This window comes from Aotus nancymaae, unplaced genomic scaffold (assembly GCF_030222135.1).
Source record: "Aotus nancymaae isolate 86718 unplaced genomic scaffold, 86718_ANA_hifiasm-v0.15.2.pri h1tg000064l_1, whole genome shotgun sequence".
NCBI classification, from domain to species: Eukaryota; Metazoa; Chordata; class Mammalia; order Primates; family Aotidae; genus Aotus; species Aotus nancymaae.
In genome coordinates, this window is record NW_026988479.1 from 9,829,760 (window position 1) to 9,847,573 (window position 17,814).

General features: G+C 43.4%; 1 protein-coding gene across 2 annotated transcripts in view; it reads left to right on the forward strand.

Annotated features, from left to right (window-relative positions):
• Window positions 1-556: 556 nt before the first annotated feature.
• Window positions 557-17,814, forward strand: part of DDX46 (DEAD-box helicase 46) — a 78,411-nt gene continuing 61,153 nt past the window's right edge. For both annotated transcript variants that reach the window (XM_012438670.2, XM_012438741.2), the window contains exons 1-5: window positions 557-692; window positions 6,304-6,492; window positions 10,373-10,516; window positions 13,114-13,210; window positions 16,079-16,244. In XM_012438670.2, coding sequence (XP_012294093.1) covers window positions 676-692; window positions 6,304-6,492; window positions 10,373-10,516; window positions 13,114-13,210; window positions 16,079-16,244 — 613 coding nt within the window. In that variant the 5' untranslated portion in view covers window positions 557-675. The remainder of the gene's footprint in view (window positions 693-6,303; window positions 6,493-10,372; window positions 10,517-13,113; window positions 13,211-16,078; window positions 16,245-17,814) is intronic.

Below are 17,814 nucleotides of genomic sequence, written 5' to 3' on the forward strand. Positions count from 1 at the left end.
CCTTGTTGACCAGGATGATCTCGATCTCTTGACCTCGTGATCCACCCGCCTCGGCCTCCCAAAGTGCTGGGATTTCAGGCGTGAGCCACCGCGTTGGCTTTAGTCATCTCTATTTCCCCCGCTAGACTGTGAGTTCCCCAAAGATCTGGCACAAGCCTGGCATATGACAACAGATAAATAAATGAGTCAATGTATATATGAATAAAGAAAGTGTATGGACAAGGTTGCCGCATTATTTAGCGCAAATTAAGGCAGACATTAATTAAGGCAGACATAAATTAAGGCAGACATTAAGGTGGCTGTTGCGGGAAATACCCTCCTAGGTCGGCGAGGCTGAGGCACTGCACTCCATCCCACTAATTAGCCGGGCGTCGCTCGGGGGTCGGGGAGACCCGGCGAAGGCATCACCTTTGGATGAGGCCGGCGCTATGCGCCCTCCAGTCGAGAGGCGGCGCTGTGGAAGAGCGGCAGCTTCCGGTCGGCTTTTCTCTTCCTTCGGCTGCCGGCGCCAGTACGTCCTGTTTTCGTTGGCCGCGCTGGGATAGCCGCCGCCGTTGTAGCTGCTGCTACTTAGCGCTGGTCTTTGCTCGGCGCTGAGGGCAGCACAACCCCCTTGTTTGTCCGGTTCGCCTGCGCGTGGTCCTCAGGGGCACCGGCTTTCCCGCGGTCGGCAGCATGGGTCGGGAGTCACGGTGAGGCAGAGCGCCGAGCGGGCTAGCAGGCGAGCGGCTTTTTGGGGTCGTGAGAAGAGGTGGGAATTGAGGTGGCCGCCGGGCCAGGCCTGGCGCGGCCCCACGTGCAGTCAGCGCTGCCCGGCGGGCACTGGAGGGACTTGGGGGACCTCGGGTGAGGGAATGGCTGTGCTTGGGCCAGTGACGGCTTCCCTGCGCTACCGTCAGCGGGTTCGAGCCCCTGGAGCGGGAACAATCTCCAGGACGTTAGTGATTGGGCACCGCATCCCGCCACTTCAGCGGAGCCTACCCTGATTACTTCAGTCAGAAGTGATCCCAATTGGATTGCTTATTGCTTCGCGTTTCCAGCATTGCCTCTACTCCCATCATTCTGTATTTTGGTTCTTTGTGCGCGTGTGGTCTTTTCCCAAGTTACTTGAAAGGAGCGTGAAGGCAGACATTTTTACCGCACCGACAGCACTGTAGACGACTAAGCTTTTTTTACTGGGCTACGATGAATACTTGTTGCGTGGGCATTTACTTCACAAAGAGGTTTCGTATTTCTTTGTTACCTCCTTTTCTGTCCTTTTGAAGTTGTGGACTGTGAGCTCTTATTAGAACTATGAGATCTCATCACAACTTTAGATTGTTGATAGATTGTTCGGAACCTTGAGTTTTTTTTATCTTAAAAATGACCATTTGCTATGTATTTAGCAATGACTGAAATGTATTTTATGTCTAGGAACAGTGAAGGCTTTTGTTTTTAATGCTAGCAGTTCTTTGTTGAGGTATAATTAACCAGGAAAATGGACAAAACGTAAAGGTAAAGCTTGATGAAATTTATCACATATATAAACCGTGTAATCATCACCTGGATGAAGATAAAGAATATTTCTTTCCCGAAGATTCCTGGGACGGTGTTTTAAATCTGAAGGCTGTCCAGACCAGAAATTTGGAAGTGATACTTATTTGTACTTATTTGAGTCATTCTTCTCTCTCACTACCCACAGCCTGTTAGATTCTACATCTTTTCCCCATTCTGGCTGTCCCTGACTTAATTGAGGCCCTAATTCTTTACTGTCCAAACTACTACATCTGTTTTAAATTGATTCTTCTCTTAATTGATTATCTTCCTCTGTTGCTCTCCTAATTGTTAGATCCCTCACACTACAGCCAGTGACACTTCTGAAGTAGAGATAAGATCATGTCATGCCCCTGACTTACTCTCCATTGGTTCCTCCTGCTTCCAAGATGAAATTTAAACTGTGACAGTCTTCAAGGCCCTTTACAAGAAGGTCCATTCCTAGCCCTTCAGCCTTTTCCTTTACCTCTCTGCTGTGTATGGCCTGTGCTCTAGGTTTGTTCAGGGGATCATGAAAGGCTCAGAGGTGGGAACGTGCAAGGTGTTAGAGAAATAGCTAAAAAGCCCAGTTTTTCTACAAGGGTAGGTTTCATGAAGGGTTTTTATCTTTTTTGATAAGTAGTAGGATGTAGGTCCTAAATAGGACTTGGTCCCAGAAAATGGGTGGATTGTAGATTTTGAAAATAAGAATTTGTTTGTGAACCTTTGAAGATTTTGAGTAAAAAGTGTGTAATAGAATCAGAATTCTCCTTAGCAGCAATGAGTAAGATTTAATGGAAAAAGGAATAGAAACAGGAAGACTATAAGTCTTTAACAATGTTGTAGATAGAAATGTCTGATATAGAATAGTGACCGTTGGAACTCTGTGGAGGTAATACAATGTAAAGGGGTTTACAGAGGTGAAATTGGTATTACTTGGTGGGTTTTTTGTTTTTGTTTTTGAGACAGAGACAGGGTCTTGCTCTGTCGCCCAGGCTGGAGTGCATTGAAGCAGTCTTGGCTCAGTGCCACCTGAGCTTCCTGAGTTCAAGAGATCCTCTTACTTCATCTTGCCGAGTAGCTGGAACTACAAGCATGTGCCACCACACTCTGCTAATTTTTGTATTTTTTGTAGAGATAGAGTTTCACCATGTTGTCCAGACTGGTCTTGAACTCCTGAGCTCAAGCTATCTGCTCACCTTGGCTTCCCAAAGTGCTGCGGTTACAGGCATGAGCCACTGTGCCCAGCTATTTCATATTTCATTTATTGTATCAAATGAGGCAAGAGAAAAATATTGATGATAACTAATGTTTTGAACCTAGTGACCGGAAGTTGGTATGATTAATGGTTTGGGGCGGGAAAAGTAACAAGTTTGGGTTTCTACAAGTTGAACTTGAGGTGCTTGAAAGATAATTAGGTGCACTCATCTCCTAGCGATCTTATTTAGGTTTATAGCTTTAAATAGCCTTTGTACACTAATGACTCTTCAGTTTATATTTCTAGAGAAACCTCTTCCTTGAACTCCAGACTAATGTTTCAACTATACACTATATATCTCCACTTGGATACCTAATATTCTGATCCACCTCCCCAGATCTGTTCCTCCCTCAATCTTCCCATCTTAGTAGATGGCAACTTCATTCTTCTTACTTGGTCAGATATCTTCAAGTGATTTCTCTCTTGCTGTCACATTTGACATTTAATTCATTATTAAATCCCATCAATGCTAGCTTCAAGATATCCAGATTTTGACCCTTCTCAGCGTCTTTCCACCTGCCTTTTTTTTTTTTTTTTTTTTTTTTTTTGAGACAGAGTCTTTCTCTGTTGCCAGGCTGGAGTGCCGTTGCCTAATCTTGGCTCACCGCAAACTCCGCTTTCCGGGTTCAAGCGATTCTCCTGCCTCAGCCTCCTGAGTAGCTGGGATTACAGGCATGCGCCACCACACCTGGCTAATTTTTTGTATTTTTAGTAGAGACGGGGTTTCACCATGTTGGTTAGGCTGGTCTTGAACTCCTAACCTTGTGATTGCCCAGCTCGGCCTCCCAAAGTGCTGGGATTACAGGCGTGAGCCACTCCGCCCAGCCTCCACCTGCCATTTTGATCTATGCCACCACTATCTCTTGCCTGGATGATTGATTGCTGTAGTGCTGGTCTTTGCTAATCCTACCTATTCTTTTTCCTTTTGTCCTTGCCCTGCTTTGTTTGGTTTGTTCTTCTCTCAGCAGCCAGAATAATACTTTAAAAACGTTAGGCCAGGTGCAGTGGCTCACACCTGTAACCCCAGCATTTTGGGAGGCTGAAGTGGGAGGACTGCTTGAGCCCAGGAGTTCAAGACCATCCTGAGCAACATAGCAAGACTCTATCTCTACAAAAAAAAAAAAAAAGAAAAATAGGTGGGCATGGTGGCACACGCTTTTGGTCCCAGCTACTTGGGAGACTGAGGTGGGAGGATTGCTTGAACCTGGGAGAGTGAGATAATCCTGAGCAACGTAGCGAGACACTGTCTGTACAAAAAAAAAAAAAAAAATAGGTGGCATGGTGGTGTGTGCCTTTGGTCTCAGCTGCTCTGGAGGCTGAGGTGGAAGGATCGCTGGGGCCCAATAGGTTGAGGCTACAGTGAGTGGTGATCGAGCCACTCTATTCCAGACTGGGCGACAGAGCAAGACCTTGTCTCAAGAAAGACATTTAAAAAATAATAAAAAGTCTGGGCACAGTGGCTCATGCCTGTAATCCCAATGCCTTGGGAGGCTGACGTGGGAGATAACCTAAGGTCAGGAGTTTGAAACCAGCCTGACCAACATGGTGAAACCCTGTCTCTACTAAAAATACAAAATTAGGCTGCGCACAGTGGTTCATGCCTGTAATCCCAGCACTTTGGGAGGCCAAGGTGGGCAGATCACCTGAGGTCAGGAGTGACAGACTAGCCTGGCCAACATGGTAAAACCCTGTCTCTACTAAAAATACAAAAAAAAATTAGCAGGGCGTGTTGGCGGGTGCCTGTAATCCCAGCTATTCAGGAAGTGAGGCAGGAGAATTGCTTGAACCAGGAGGTGGAGGTTGCAGTGAGCAGAGATAGCATGGTTGCCCTCCAGCCTGGGCAATAAGAGAGAAAGAGACTCTGTCTCAAAAAAACAAAAAACAAAAACAAACAAAAGCTAAAAAACAAAATTAGTGGGGCGTGGTAGCTCAGGCCTGTAATCCCAGCTACTTGGAAGGCTGAGGCAGGAGAATTGCTTGACTGGGAGGCAGAGGTTGCAGTGAGCCGAGATTGTACCACTATACTCCAGCCTGGGCAACAGAGTGAGACTCCGTCTCAAAAAAATAAAAAAATAAACAAACAAATGAAAATAATTAGCTGAATGTGGTGACGTATGCCTGTAGTTCCAGCTTCTTGGGAGGCTGAAGGGGAAGGATTACTTGAGCTCTGGATAGTTTAAGTTGCAGTGAGCTGTGATCACACCACTGCACTCCAGCCTGGGTAACAGAGTAAGTCCTGTTTCTTTTTCCTTTTTCTTGTTTTTGAGACAGAATTTCACTCTGTTACCCAGACTGGAGTGCAGTGGCGCGATCTCAGCTCACTGCAACCTCTGCCTCCCCAATTCAAGCAATTCGCCTGCCCCAGCCTCTTGAGTAGCTGGGATTACAGGTGCGTGCCACCATGCCCAGCTAATTTTTTGTATTTTTGGTTTCACCATGCTGGCCAAGCTCGTCTTGAACTCCTGACCTCAGGTGAACGACATGCCTCAGCCTCCCAAAGTGCTGGGATTACAGGCGTGAGCCACCACACGTGGCTGGCCTGTTTCTAAAAATAAAAATAAAAACATTAGTGAAGTTATGTCACTCTTCTGCTTAAAGTCTTCCAGTAGATTTTCATCTTAGTGTAAAAGACAGGGTCCTTATATAATGGCCAGTAAGGCCCTTTGCATTTGGCTGTCCTGCTGTTCTTCTGACCTCATCTTATGGCACACTCTCTGTTGCTCTTTCTTTCTTTTTTTTTTTTTTGAGACAGAATTTCCCTCTTGTTACCCAGGCTGGAGTGCAATGGCACGATCTCGGCTCACCGCAACCTCCGCCTCCTGGGTTCAGGCAATTCTCCTGCCTCAGCCTCCCAAGTAGCTGGGATTACAGGCATGCGCCACCGTGCTCAGCTAATTTGTATTTTTAGTAGAGACGGGGTTTCACCATGTTGACCAGGATGGTCTCGATCTCTTGACCTCGTGATCCACCCACCTCGGCCTCCCAAAGTGCTGGGATTACAGGCGTGAGCCACCGCGCCTTGCCTCTGTTGCTCTTTCATCGCTAACCGCAACTGGAATCCGTGCTGTGCCTTGAATGCACCAGTCAAGCTTCCTCTTTAGGGACTTCACACTTGTGCCTTTTGTGTGGAAAGTTCCCTGTATGTCTACATGGCTCTTTTATTTCCTTCAAGCCTCTGTAACAAAATGTCGTATTTGTATTGTCTATAAACAAACTATATACAGTATTTGTTTCTTCACTTGTCTGTTGTCTTTTCCTTTACCAGAATGTAAGCTGCCTGGAGCTCAAAGGCAGGAGCTTGGTCTGTTTTGTTCACTGTCCTTGCCTCTCTTTCAAGACAGATATTCCACCTCTACATGTGTGTGTGCTGAAGCAGAAGGATTCATTTTTTTCCCTCTTAATTTTAGAAAAGTTTATAAAAAATCCTTTGAGTGTGAAATTTGTCTGCTGAAATTATTTTTGGAAAAAATGTAATAAAATATAATAGAAGCTAACTGTGTTTGCTGAACTTAATCTTGGACTTATTGTTGTAGCCACTATCGAAAACGATCAGCATCACGGGGACGCTCTGGAAGTCGGTCTAGGAGTCGCTCACCCTCAGACAAAAGAAGTAAACGTGGAGATGACAGACGGTCTAGAAGTAGAGATAGAGATAGGAGGAGAGAGAGGTCTCGTAGCAGGGATAAAAGAAGATCACGGTCAAGGGACAGGAAGCGTCTGAGGTAAGACATTAATTAATCTCCAAAGGACCAGTGATAAATTGGGCCTTCTCAGCTATAGCAGGCTTCTCCAAAAGTGTGGTTGTTTTTTTTTTTTTTTTGGAGACAGAGTCTTGCTCTGTCTCCAGGCACCAGGCTGGAGTACAGTGGCACCATCTTGGCTCACTGCAATTGCCGCCTCCTGGGTTCAAGCAATTCTCCTGCCTCAGCCTCCCTAGTAGCTGGGACTATAGGCGCATGCCACTACGCCCAGCTAATTTTTGTATTTTTTAGTAGAGAGGGTTTCACCATGTTGGCCAGGATGGTCTTGATCTCTTGACCTTGTGATCTGCCCACCTCGGCCTCCCAAAGCGCTGGGATTACAGGCATGAGCCATTGCGCCTAGCCTATTTTATTATTTTTTTCTTTTTTGAAACAGAGTCTTACTCTGTTGCCCAGACTGGACTGCAGTGGTACGAGCTCACTGCAACCTCCGCCTACTAAGTTCAAGCAATTCTTGTGCCTAAGCCTCCCAAGTAGCTGGGATTACAGATGTGCACCATCCCACTTGGCTAATTTTTATGTTTTTAGAAGAGATGGGGTTTTGCCATGTTGGCCAGGCTGCTCTCGAACTCCTGGCCTCATGTGATCCTCCCACCTTGGCCTCCCAAAGTGTTGGGATTATATGCGTGAGCCGCCACGTCCGACCATAAAACAGTATTTTTAGTTTGGAAACTTTAGACTGTATTTCCTGTAACCCAAAGATAGTCCTTGAAGCCCTCTGAGGGAGGTACAGAATGAAGTAAAAAGTAAAGTAATAAGTTATATTCAAGGGGGTTCTATTCCAGTTCTGTTCCAGGAAAGCTGACCAAGGTGTTAATTTTCCTTTCCTTTTCTTTTTTGCCTCCCTTGTTGAAATTTGTAAAATTTCCTCCCTCTCTCCCTCCTTTCCTCCCTCCCTTCATCCTTCCCTCCCTCCCTTTGTCCTTCCCTCTCTCCTCCCTTTCCTCTCTCTTTCTCTCTCCCTTCCCTTTTCTTCCTTTTGCTGAACAGTGTGTTTAGAGCAGCCCCTAAAGCAGATGGAAGAAGGAAACAGAGCAGACCTTCTCCAAGCCCTTTAAACTGTTTTAGTGAGCTGTCATAGATTTAAACTAAAGAGCATCTTAATCTTTTTTTCTTCTAATTTTAATTTTTTTTTCAGACAGATTCTCACTCTGTCACCCACACTGGAGTGCAGTGGTGTGTTATCAGCTCACTGCAACCTCTGCCTCCCGGGTTCAAGTGATTCTCATGTCTCAGCTTCTTGAGTAGCTGGGATTATAACCATGCACCACGACACCTGGATAATTTTTGTATTTTTAATAGTGACGAGGTTTCACCATGTTGGCCAGGCTGATCTTGAACTCCTGACCTCAAGTGATCCACCCGCCTCAGCCTCACAAAGTGTTGGGCTTACAGGCGTGAGCCACTGTGCCCAGGCTTCTTTATTTCTTTCTTTTTTTTTTGAGACAGAGTCTTGCTCTGTTGCCCAGGCTGGAGTGCAGTGGCGCAATCTTGGCTCACCGCAACATCTGCCTCCCGGGTTCAAGTGATTCTCCTGCCTCAGCCTCCTGAGTAGCTGGGATTACAGGTGTGTGCTACCACACCTGGCTAATTTTTGTATTTTTAGTAGAGATGGGGTTTCACCATGTTGGTCAGGCTGTTCTCCAACTCCTGACCTTGTGATCTGCCCACCTCGGCTTCCCAGAGTGCTAGGATTACAGGCGTGAGTCACCGTGCCTGGCTTATTTTTTGTTTACTTGATTACTTCCTTGGCACTAGCCAAGCAGCCATAACCTTTTCTCCAGGTGAAAAACAGTCTTTATTTTGTTTTTATTTTTATTTTTTTTTTCTGAGAGAGGCTTACTCCGTTACCCAGGCTGGAATGCAGTGGTGGCGCAATCTTGTCTCTTTGAGCCTGTCTCCTGGATTAAAGCAGTTCTTTTGCCTCAGCCTCCTGAGTAACGGGGACTACAGGCATGCGCCACCACACTTGGCTAATTGTTTTTGTTTTTTGTTTTCAAGTAGAGATGGGATTTCAAATGTTGGCCAGGCTGGTCTCAAACTCCTGACCTGAAATGATCCACCTGCCTCGGCCTCCCAAAGTGTGGGATTACAGGAGTGAGCCACTGCACCTGGCCGAAAAATAGTCTTTAAATGAAAATAGTCAGCCAGACGTAGTGGCTGATGCCTTAATCCAGCACGTTGGGAGGCCGAGGCAAGCAGATCATTTGAGGTCAGGAGTTTGAGACCAGCCTGGCCAACATGGCGAAATCACGTCTCTACTAAAAATATAAAAATTGGCCAGACATAGTGGCTCATGCCTGTAATCCCAGCACTTTGGGAGGCTGAGGTGGGTGGATCACTTGAGGTCGGGAATTTGAGACCAGCCTGACCAACATGGAGAATCCCCATATGTTTTAAAAATAAAAACAGAATTAGCTGGGTGTGGTGGTGCATGCTTGTAATCCTAGTTACTCAGGAGGCTGAGGCAGGAGAATTGCTTGAACCCAGGAGGCGGAGGTTGCAGTGAGCTGAGATTGTGCCATTACACTCCAGCCTGGGCAACGAGTGAAAGTCTATCTCAAAAAAAAAAAAAAAAAAGCTGGCATGTTAGTGCATGCCTGTATTCCTAGCTGCTCACGAGGCTGAGGCAAAAGACTTGCTTGACCTGGGAGACAGAATTTCAGTGAGCCAAGATGGCGCTACTGTGCTCCAGCCTGGGTGACAGATGAGGACTCTATCTCAAAACAGAAAAAAGGAAAATAATCTTCCATGCACACCACACCCAATTAAGAAAAGCTTTTCATAGAGATGGGAGTCTTTTTTTTTTTTTTGAGATGAAGTTTTGTTCTTGTTGCCCAGGCTGGAGTGCAATGATGTGATCTCGGCTCACTGCAGCCTCTCTCTCCCCAATTCAAGCAATTCTCCTGCCTCAGCTTCTCAAGTAGCTGGGATTACAGGCGCCCACCACCATGCCTGACTAATTTTTTGTGTTTTTAGTAGAGACAGGGTTTTGCCATGGTGAGCAGGCTGGTCTCGAACTCCTGACCTCAGGTGATCCACTGGCCTCGGATTCCCAAAGTGCTGGGATTACAGGCGTGAGCCACCATGACCAGCCAAGATGGGAGTCTTAACTCTGTTGCTAGTGGACTCCCAAAGGGCTGGGACTGCAGATATGAGATTCCATACCTTGCCCAGTTTCTCTTTAAAATAGGAAAGGAAGACAAGGTTGTGTTGTGAATGGGTCGCAGAAAGAATTTTCACAAATTGGAGTACATTAGTGTTACATAGGACTTGGGGAAAATATTCACTGAGTGGACTATACTCAGCCCACAAACATCTTTACAAAATTGGTATTCTCTGGCCTGGCGTAGTGGCTCACACCTGTAATCCCAGCACTTTGGAAGGCCAAGGCAGGCAGATCACTTGAGGTCAGGAGTTCGAGACCAGCCTGGCCAACATGGCAAAACCCCGTCTCTACTAAAAATAGAAAAATTAGCTGGGCATGGTGGTGCACATCTGTAATCCCAGCTACTGGGGAGGCTGAGGCAAATCGCTTGAACCCAGAAGGTAGAGTTTGCAGTGAGCCTCGATCATGCCACTCTACTCTAGCCTGGGCAACAGGAGTGAGACTTTGTCTCAAAAAAAAAAAAAAAAAAAGAAATTAGTATTCTCATTTTTTCATTGAATGCTTGTAAGAATTGGCTTTATTTATTTTCTGTTTAGCTGATTTAATAGTTAATTGAGACCTCTGCCTTTAATAATGATAATAATTAAGATTCTTTCAATATGAGACAGAATCCTAATCTGAAATAGTAGCTCCATTTGGTCATAGAATAAATGAAAAGTGTCCCCCTTTTAGGCGTTCCAGAAGTAGAGAGAGAGAGAGAAGCCGAGAGCGAAGAAGATCTCGAAGTAGAGACAGAAGACGCTCAAGGAGTAGAAGCCGGGGCCGGCGATCCCGATCCTCCAGTCCTGGCAATAAAAGCAAGAAAACTGAGAACAGGTAATGTTATCATTGGGCTGCATCTGTCATGCAGATTATCTATGATGCAGCTTGGGGACTGCTTCCCTTCTCTATGCCTTTCTTTCTTTTTTTTTTTTCCTTTAAATTTGTATTCATAGAGAATTAACTGCATTTGGCTTCTACCATGAACTATTGGCAGTGTTTTAATAGGTTATAAAGTTTATAGTTGATCTGGAAAATACTAGATTCTGTCAGTTTTAACATTTAATACATTGTATTCTTATTTAATAGATACTATTGATCAGAAATATATTTTATAAACATCTTTGTAGAAACGCTGTTGTTTTCTTTTCAGACAGATTCTCACTCTGTTGCCTAAGCTGGAGTGAAGTGGCAGGAACATAGCTCACTAACCTCAAAGTTGGAGGCTCAGGCGATCTTCTCACCTAGGCCTCCAAAAGTCCTAGAATTATAGGTGTGAGCTACTCTGCCCATTCTGGATGTTCTATTTCAGTTAAAAACAAACAAAATATAAATTCAGAAAACGTGAGCAAAATATAAACATGTAGTTTATTAAGTAATTATAAAGTAAACATCATATGCTCACTGTCAAAGTCAAGAAGGAAAACATTAGTATCCCATAAGTCCTCCATTCCTCTTCTGCAAACTAACTTTCTACCTCCTAGGTGAAACCGCTGTTGACTTTTGTGCTAGTAATTTCCTTCATTTCTTTATAGTTTTACACCTGTATTGGCATCTGGAAAAAAGTAGTTTAGATTTATGTTTCTTTTTATCTTTACATGATGACTGGAGTCTTTTTTTTTTTTTTAAGACTAAGTCTCACTCTTGTCTCCCAGGCTGGAGTGCAAATTGAACATACTGTACACAAACAATGAAATTTAGGTACAATAGTTAAAATGTGATAAATGGAGAAATAGACCAAGATCTTAATATTCTGCCAGATAATTTATATATGTAATAATATTTAAAATCCCATTGTGTATGCATTTCTGATGGTCTCATGTTCTAACGATTTTTTTTTTTCCTTGAGACAGAGTCTCGCTCTGTCCCCCAGAGTGGAGTGCAGCGGTGGGATCTTGGCTTATTATAACCTCCGCCTCCCGGGTTCAAGCGATTCTCCTTCTCCTGACTCAGCCTCCTGAGTAGCTAGGATTACAGGCATCTGCCACCAAGCTTGGCTAAGTTTTGTATTTTTAGTAGTGGTGGCTCACGCCTGTAATTCCAAAGTGGGCAGATTATGAGGTCAGGAGTTTGAGACCAGCCTGACTAACATGGTGATACCCTGTCTCTACTAAAAATACAAAAATTAGCCAGGAGTGGTGGTGTGTGCCTATAGTCTCAACTACTCAGGAGGCTGAGGCAGGAGAATCGCTTGATCCTGGGAGGCCAAGGATGCAGTGAGCTGAGATCCTACCACTGCACTACAGCCTGGGGGACAGAGCAAGACTCCGTCCAAGGGAAAAAGAAATTAGAACATGAGACCATTAGAAATGCATGTCCATTGGGATTTTAAATATTATTACATATATAAATTATCTTACAGAATATTAAGATCTTGGTCTATTTCTCCATTTATCACATTTTAACTATCCTACCTAAATTTCATTGTTTGTGTATAGTATGTTTAATTTACTTTGGTTGAATTTCCAAATATTTAGTAATGCTTCCCATTAGTGTCATGGGATTAATTTTTTTCATGATATTTTCAAGATGTTTTATCAATGGAGTATGAAAATGCAGTTGACTCTTAGAAGTTTATTTCTTAACTAAATAGTGGAATACAAGTCTAATAATTGTATTTAGGTATTTTTGTTTTAATAGAAATGAGGTCTCAGTATATTATCCTGGGTGGTCTCAAACTCCTGTGCTCAAGTGATTTTCCTGCCTTGGCCTCCCGAAATGCTGATATTACAGTCATGAGCCACCATGCCTGACCCAAGTTTTTTTTTTTGAAAAAGAGACAGGGTCTCACTTTCTCGCCTAAGCTGGAGTGCAGTGATGGGATCATAGCTCACTGCAGCCTTAAGCTCCTGGGCTCAAGTGATCGTCTTGTTTCAGCCTTCTCAGTAGCTAGGACTGTAGGCGCGTACCACCACATCCAGCTGATTCTTAAATTTTTTGTAGAGTTAGGATCTTGCTATGTTGTCCTGACTAATCTCTTTAACTCCTGGCTTTAGTTGATCCTTCTGCCTTGGTCTCCCAAAGTGCTGGGAATATGGATGTGAGCCACCCTACCCAACCTATACAAGTATTTTAAGGCTGGGTGAGGTATCTCACACCTATAATTCTAGAACATTGGGAGGCTGAGGCCGGCAGATCACCTGAGGTTAGGAGTTGGTGACCAGCCTCGCCAACATGGTAAAACCCTGTCTCCACTGAAAATACAAAAATTAACTAGTTGTGGTGGTGGGCACCTGTAATCTCAGCTACTCAGGAGGCTCTGGCAGGAAAATCCTTTGAACCTGGGAGGTGGAAGTTGCAGTGAACTGTGAGCACGCACTCCATGTGGGCGACAGAGTGAGACACTGTCTCAAAAAAAAAAAAGGTATTTCAAAATGAATGTTTCTAAGCACAAATGAATGACATTTCTCTTGTCTCTTTTTTTTTTTTGGTAGATCTAGGTCCAAAGAGAAAACCGATGGTGGGGAAAGTTCTAAAGAGAAGAAAAAAGACAAAGATGACAAGGAGGATGAAAAAGAAAAAGATGCTGGCGTATGTTTACTAACTTAAAAATAATTGTATATCATACTTGTTCCTTTTTTTTTTATTCCCCCTGCCGGCCCCCGAGATAGAGTCTCACTCTGTCGCACAGGCTGAAGTGCAGTGGCATGATCTCAGCTCACTGCAACCTCTGCCTCCTGATATCAAGCAATTCTCCTGCCTCAGCCTCCCAAGTAGCTGGGACTGCAGGCATATGCAACCATGCCCAGCTAATTTTTGTATTTTTAGTAGAGATGGAGTTTCACCATGTTGGCCAGGCTGGTCTCAAACTCCTAACCTCGTAATCTGCCAGCCTTGACCTCCTAAAGTTGAGATTACAGGCATGAGCCACGGTGCCTGGCCATCAAACTTGTTTCTATAATGACAAATTTTTTTCTTTTTAATGCTGTAAGCTTTATTTTAAAATAACCAGGTATGTAAGATAAAAAGGAAGATTAATTAATATTTACCCCTGCAGGAAAATTTTTTGGAAGAAATTGCACATTTATACACATTATCTGTTTTTACTTACAAAGTACAGTCTTACCGTATAAACATTATCAACTGCCTTCCAAAAAAGTTGTATAAATTTAGACTTAACACTGGGCATGGTGGCTTATGCCTGTAATCTCGCTACTTTGAGAGGCCAAGGCTGGTAGATCACCTGAGATTAGAAGTTCAAGACCAGCCTGACTAACATGGTGAAACCCCATTGCTACTAAAAATACAAAAATTAGCCAGGTGTGGTGGCGCGTGCCTGGGAGGCAGAGGTTGCAGTGAGCCAAAATCATACCATTGCACTCTAGCCTGGGCAAGAGCGAAACTCTGTCTCAAAAAACAAAATTTAGGCCTGGCATGGTTGCTCACGCCTATAATCCCAGCACTTTGGGAGGCTGAGGCAGGCAGACGATGAGGTCAAGAGATCAAGACCATCCTGGCCAACATGGTGAAACGCTGTTTCTACTAAAATTAGAAAAATTCGCTGGGTATGGTGATGCACGCCTGTAATCCCAGCTACTTGGGAGGCTGAGTCAGGAGAATGGCTTGAACCCTGGAGGTAGAAATTGCAGTAAGCTGAAATCGTGCCGCTGCACTCCAGCCTGGTGACAGAGTGAGACTCTATCTCAAAAAAAAAAAAAAGATTTAGATTTAAGAATTTAGACATGAGGCTAGGTGCTTTGCTCACTCCTGTAGTCCCAGGAATTTGGGAGGCTGAGGCAGGCAGATCACTTGAGATCAGGAGTTAGAGACCAGCCTGGCCAACACAGTGAGACCCTGTCGCTACTAAAAATACAAAATTAGTCAAGCATAGTGCTGTGTGCCTGTAATCCCAGTTACTTGGGAGACTGAGGTAGGAGGATCGCTTGAACCTGGGAGACGGAGATTTCAGTGAGCCGAGATTGTGCCACTGTACTCCAGCCTTGGTGACAGTGAGACTCTGTCTCAAAAAAAAAAAAAAAAAGTATTTAAACATGAATACATTTGTTTCTGCACACCCTTGCCCCTGTGGGAATTTCAGAGTTTAATTTTTCCAATCTAGGAAGTGATTGATACTTGTTGTGTTGAGCTGCATATCTTAAATGAGTGAATATTTAAATGCTACAAATATAATATGTATTTATAATGTAACAAAAATTTATTTTCTCAAGTTTTTTTTTTTTTAATTTTTTTTTTTTGAGACAGTTTCACTCTTGTCACTCAGACTGGAGTGCATTGGTGCTACTGGAACCACCACCTCCCGGGTTCTAGTGATTCTCCTTGCCTCAGCCTTCCGAGTAGCTGGGATTATAGGCATACGCCACCATGCTCGGCTAATTTTGTATTTTTATTAGAGACGAGGTTTCTCCATGTTGGTCAGGCTGGTCTTGAACTCCCAACCTCAGGTGATCTGCCTTCCTTGGCCTCCCAAATTGCTGGGATTATAGGTGAGAGCCACCACGCCCACCATTTTCTCAAGTTTATTGACCATTTTCACTTTTATTTGAATGGCGTATTCATCTTTTGCTCATTTTCTTTTCATTTATTTATTTACTTATTTATTTTGAGACGGAGTCTCACTCTGGAGTTGGGTGGCGCAATCTCTGCTCACTGCAATCTCCACCTCCCTGGTAGGACATATACCATGTGCCTCCCAAGTAGCACATATACCATGTGCCTGGCAACGAAACTTCTTTGTCATGTTGATATCATTTACTTACTAACTTGTAATAGAAAAAAATTGCTTTTCTTTCTTTTTTTTTTTTTTTTTTCCTGCAACCTCCGCCTCCTGGGTTCAAGCAATTCCCTGCCTCAGCCTCCCCAGTAGCTGGGATTACAAGCACTCGCCACCATGTCCAGCTAATTTTTGTATTTTTAGTAGAGATGGGGTTTCACCATCTTGGCCAGGCTGCTTCAACTCCTGACCTCAAGTGATCCATCCACCTCGGCCTTCCAAAGTGCTGGGATTACACTTGTGAGCCACCATGCCCGGCAAAAATTGCTTTTCATAGAGGAAATTTTGGAGGAGTTTAGAGAATTTAAAATTGAGAATAACTGGGGAACTTTGCTTGCTGATTGCTTTAGTTTCTGTTGTTAGGAAAAATCAAATTTATATTTGCATAATGCTTGCAAGTAAAATGAGATTAATTCATGGTGTTTAAAATCTGTCTTTTGGCTTTCTTATTTGAAGATGCTTTTGTGATTTTATTTTGATAATATATTTGTGGGTGTATTTATAAAGATGAGTAATCTAAGTGTACCTTGAGGAGTTTGTATATATGCCGTATTTTCTCCTTTTTTATACTTTGAAGAACTTACTGGAATGTCCCTTGGAGCAAGATTATTAATAGTCGTTTTGCTTTTTATTTTCCCCCATCTCTTTCTTTGTTTTATTCCCCCAAGAACTTTGACCAGAATAAGCTGGAAGAAGAAATGAGAAAGCGAAAAGAAAGAGTAGAAAAATGGCGCGAAGAGCAACGTAAAAAGGCTATGGAAAACATAGGAGAACTGAAAAAGGAAATCGAAGAGATGAAACAAGGGAAAAAGTGGAGTTTAGAGGACGATGATGGTATATTTTTCAGCTTAATCGCCTGTATAATAACTTATGTAGAATATTTTATGAATAATAATTCATATGGGGTTTTAAATCTTCTTTATTGTTAAACACTATGCATAATACACTATTTACTATTTTCGTCGTATTCAGATTTCAATTCAGTGATAAGTACATTTGCAGTGATGTGGAGTCATTACCACTGTCTATTTCCATGACTTTTTCATCATTCTGTACAGAAAGTCTGCACCTTTTAAAGAGCTCTGTAGCTTCTTTTCTTACTGCCTCTTATAACCTTAGCTCTATTTTCTGTCTCTGAATTCATTTAGGCTAGCTACCTCACATAAGTGGAATCATAAATATTTGTCCTTTTGTGTCTGGCTTATTTCACTTAGCATAGTGTCTTCAAGGTTCATCTATGTTGTAGCATGTTGGAATTTCCTTTCTTTATATGGTTGAATAATTATATGCCAAGTTTTGTTTGTTCATTGACCTGCTGTTGGATAATTTGGTGGTCTCCACCCTTTCGTTATTGTGAATAATACTTATATGATTATTGGTATATAAATACACTTTTGAGTCTCTGTATTCGGTTCTGTGGAGTATATATCCAGAAGTGGAATTGAGATTTTAAATGCCTCCTTTTTTTTTTTGTTTTGTTTTTGAGACGGAGTTTCGCTCTTGTTGCTCAGGCTGTAGTGCAGTGGCACAATCTCAGCCCACTGTTAAATGCCCCTTTTAATATTTGTGTTGTAATTTGAAATACAGAACTGTGTTCAGTAAGCATCACTGATTTTACTTTAGAGTGAATCATTGAGTGCTTATGGGCATAGCCAGTAAATAGCTCTTTGATATATTACTGTCAGCCCAGGCATGGTGGCTCATGCCTGTAATCCCAGAACTTTGGGAGGCTGAGGTGGGTGGATCACCTGAGGTTAGGAGTTTGAGACCAACCTGCCCAACATGGTGAAACCTCATCTCTACTAAAAATACAAAAACTTAGCTGGACTTGGTGGGGGGAGCCTGTAATCCCAGCTACTTGGGAGGCTGAGATGGGAGAATCGCTTGAATTCAAGAGGTGGAGGTTGCAGTGAGCTGAGATCTTGCCACCGCACTCCAGCCTGGATGACAAGAGCAAAACTCTCAACAACAACAAAAAATACATACACACACACACACCCCAGTGTGAATGTTAGTAAGGAGAGTAAATTAAGGGCATGCTTTGAAGTCCCTCCTAATTTTTCTTTCTTTGGAGATAAGTTTCACTCTGTTGCCTAGGCTGGAATGCAGTGGCATAGTCATGGTTCACTGCATCCTCGACCTCCTGCCTCAGCCTCTAGAGTAGCCACCATGCCTGGCTAATTTTGTTTTTTTTTTTGTTTTTTTTTTTTTGAGATGGAATCTTGCTCTATCATTAAGGCTGGAATGCAGTGGCATGATCTCGGCTCACCACAACCTCTGCCTCCTGGGTTCAAGGGATTCTCCTGCCTCAGCCTCCTGAGTAGCTGGGATTACAGGTGTGCGCCTCCACGCCCAGCTAATTTTTTTCTTTTTTTTTTTTTGTATTTTTAGTAGAGACAGGATT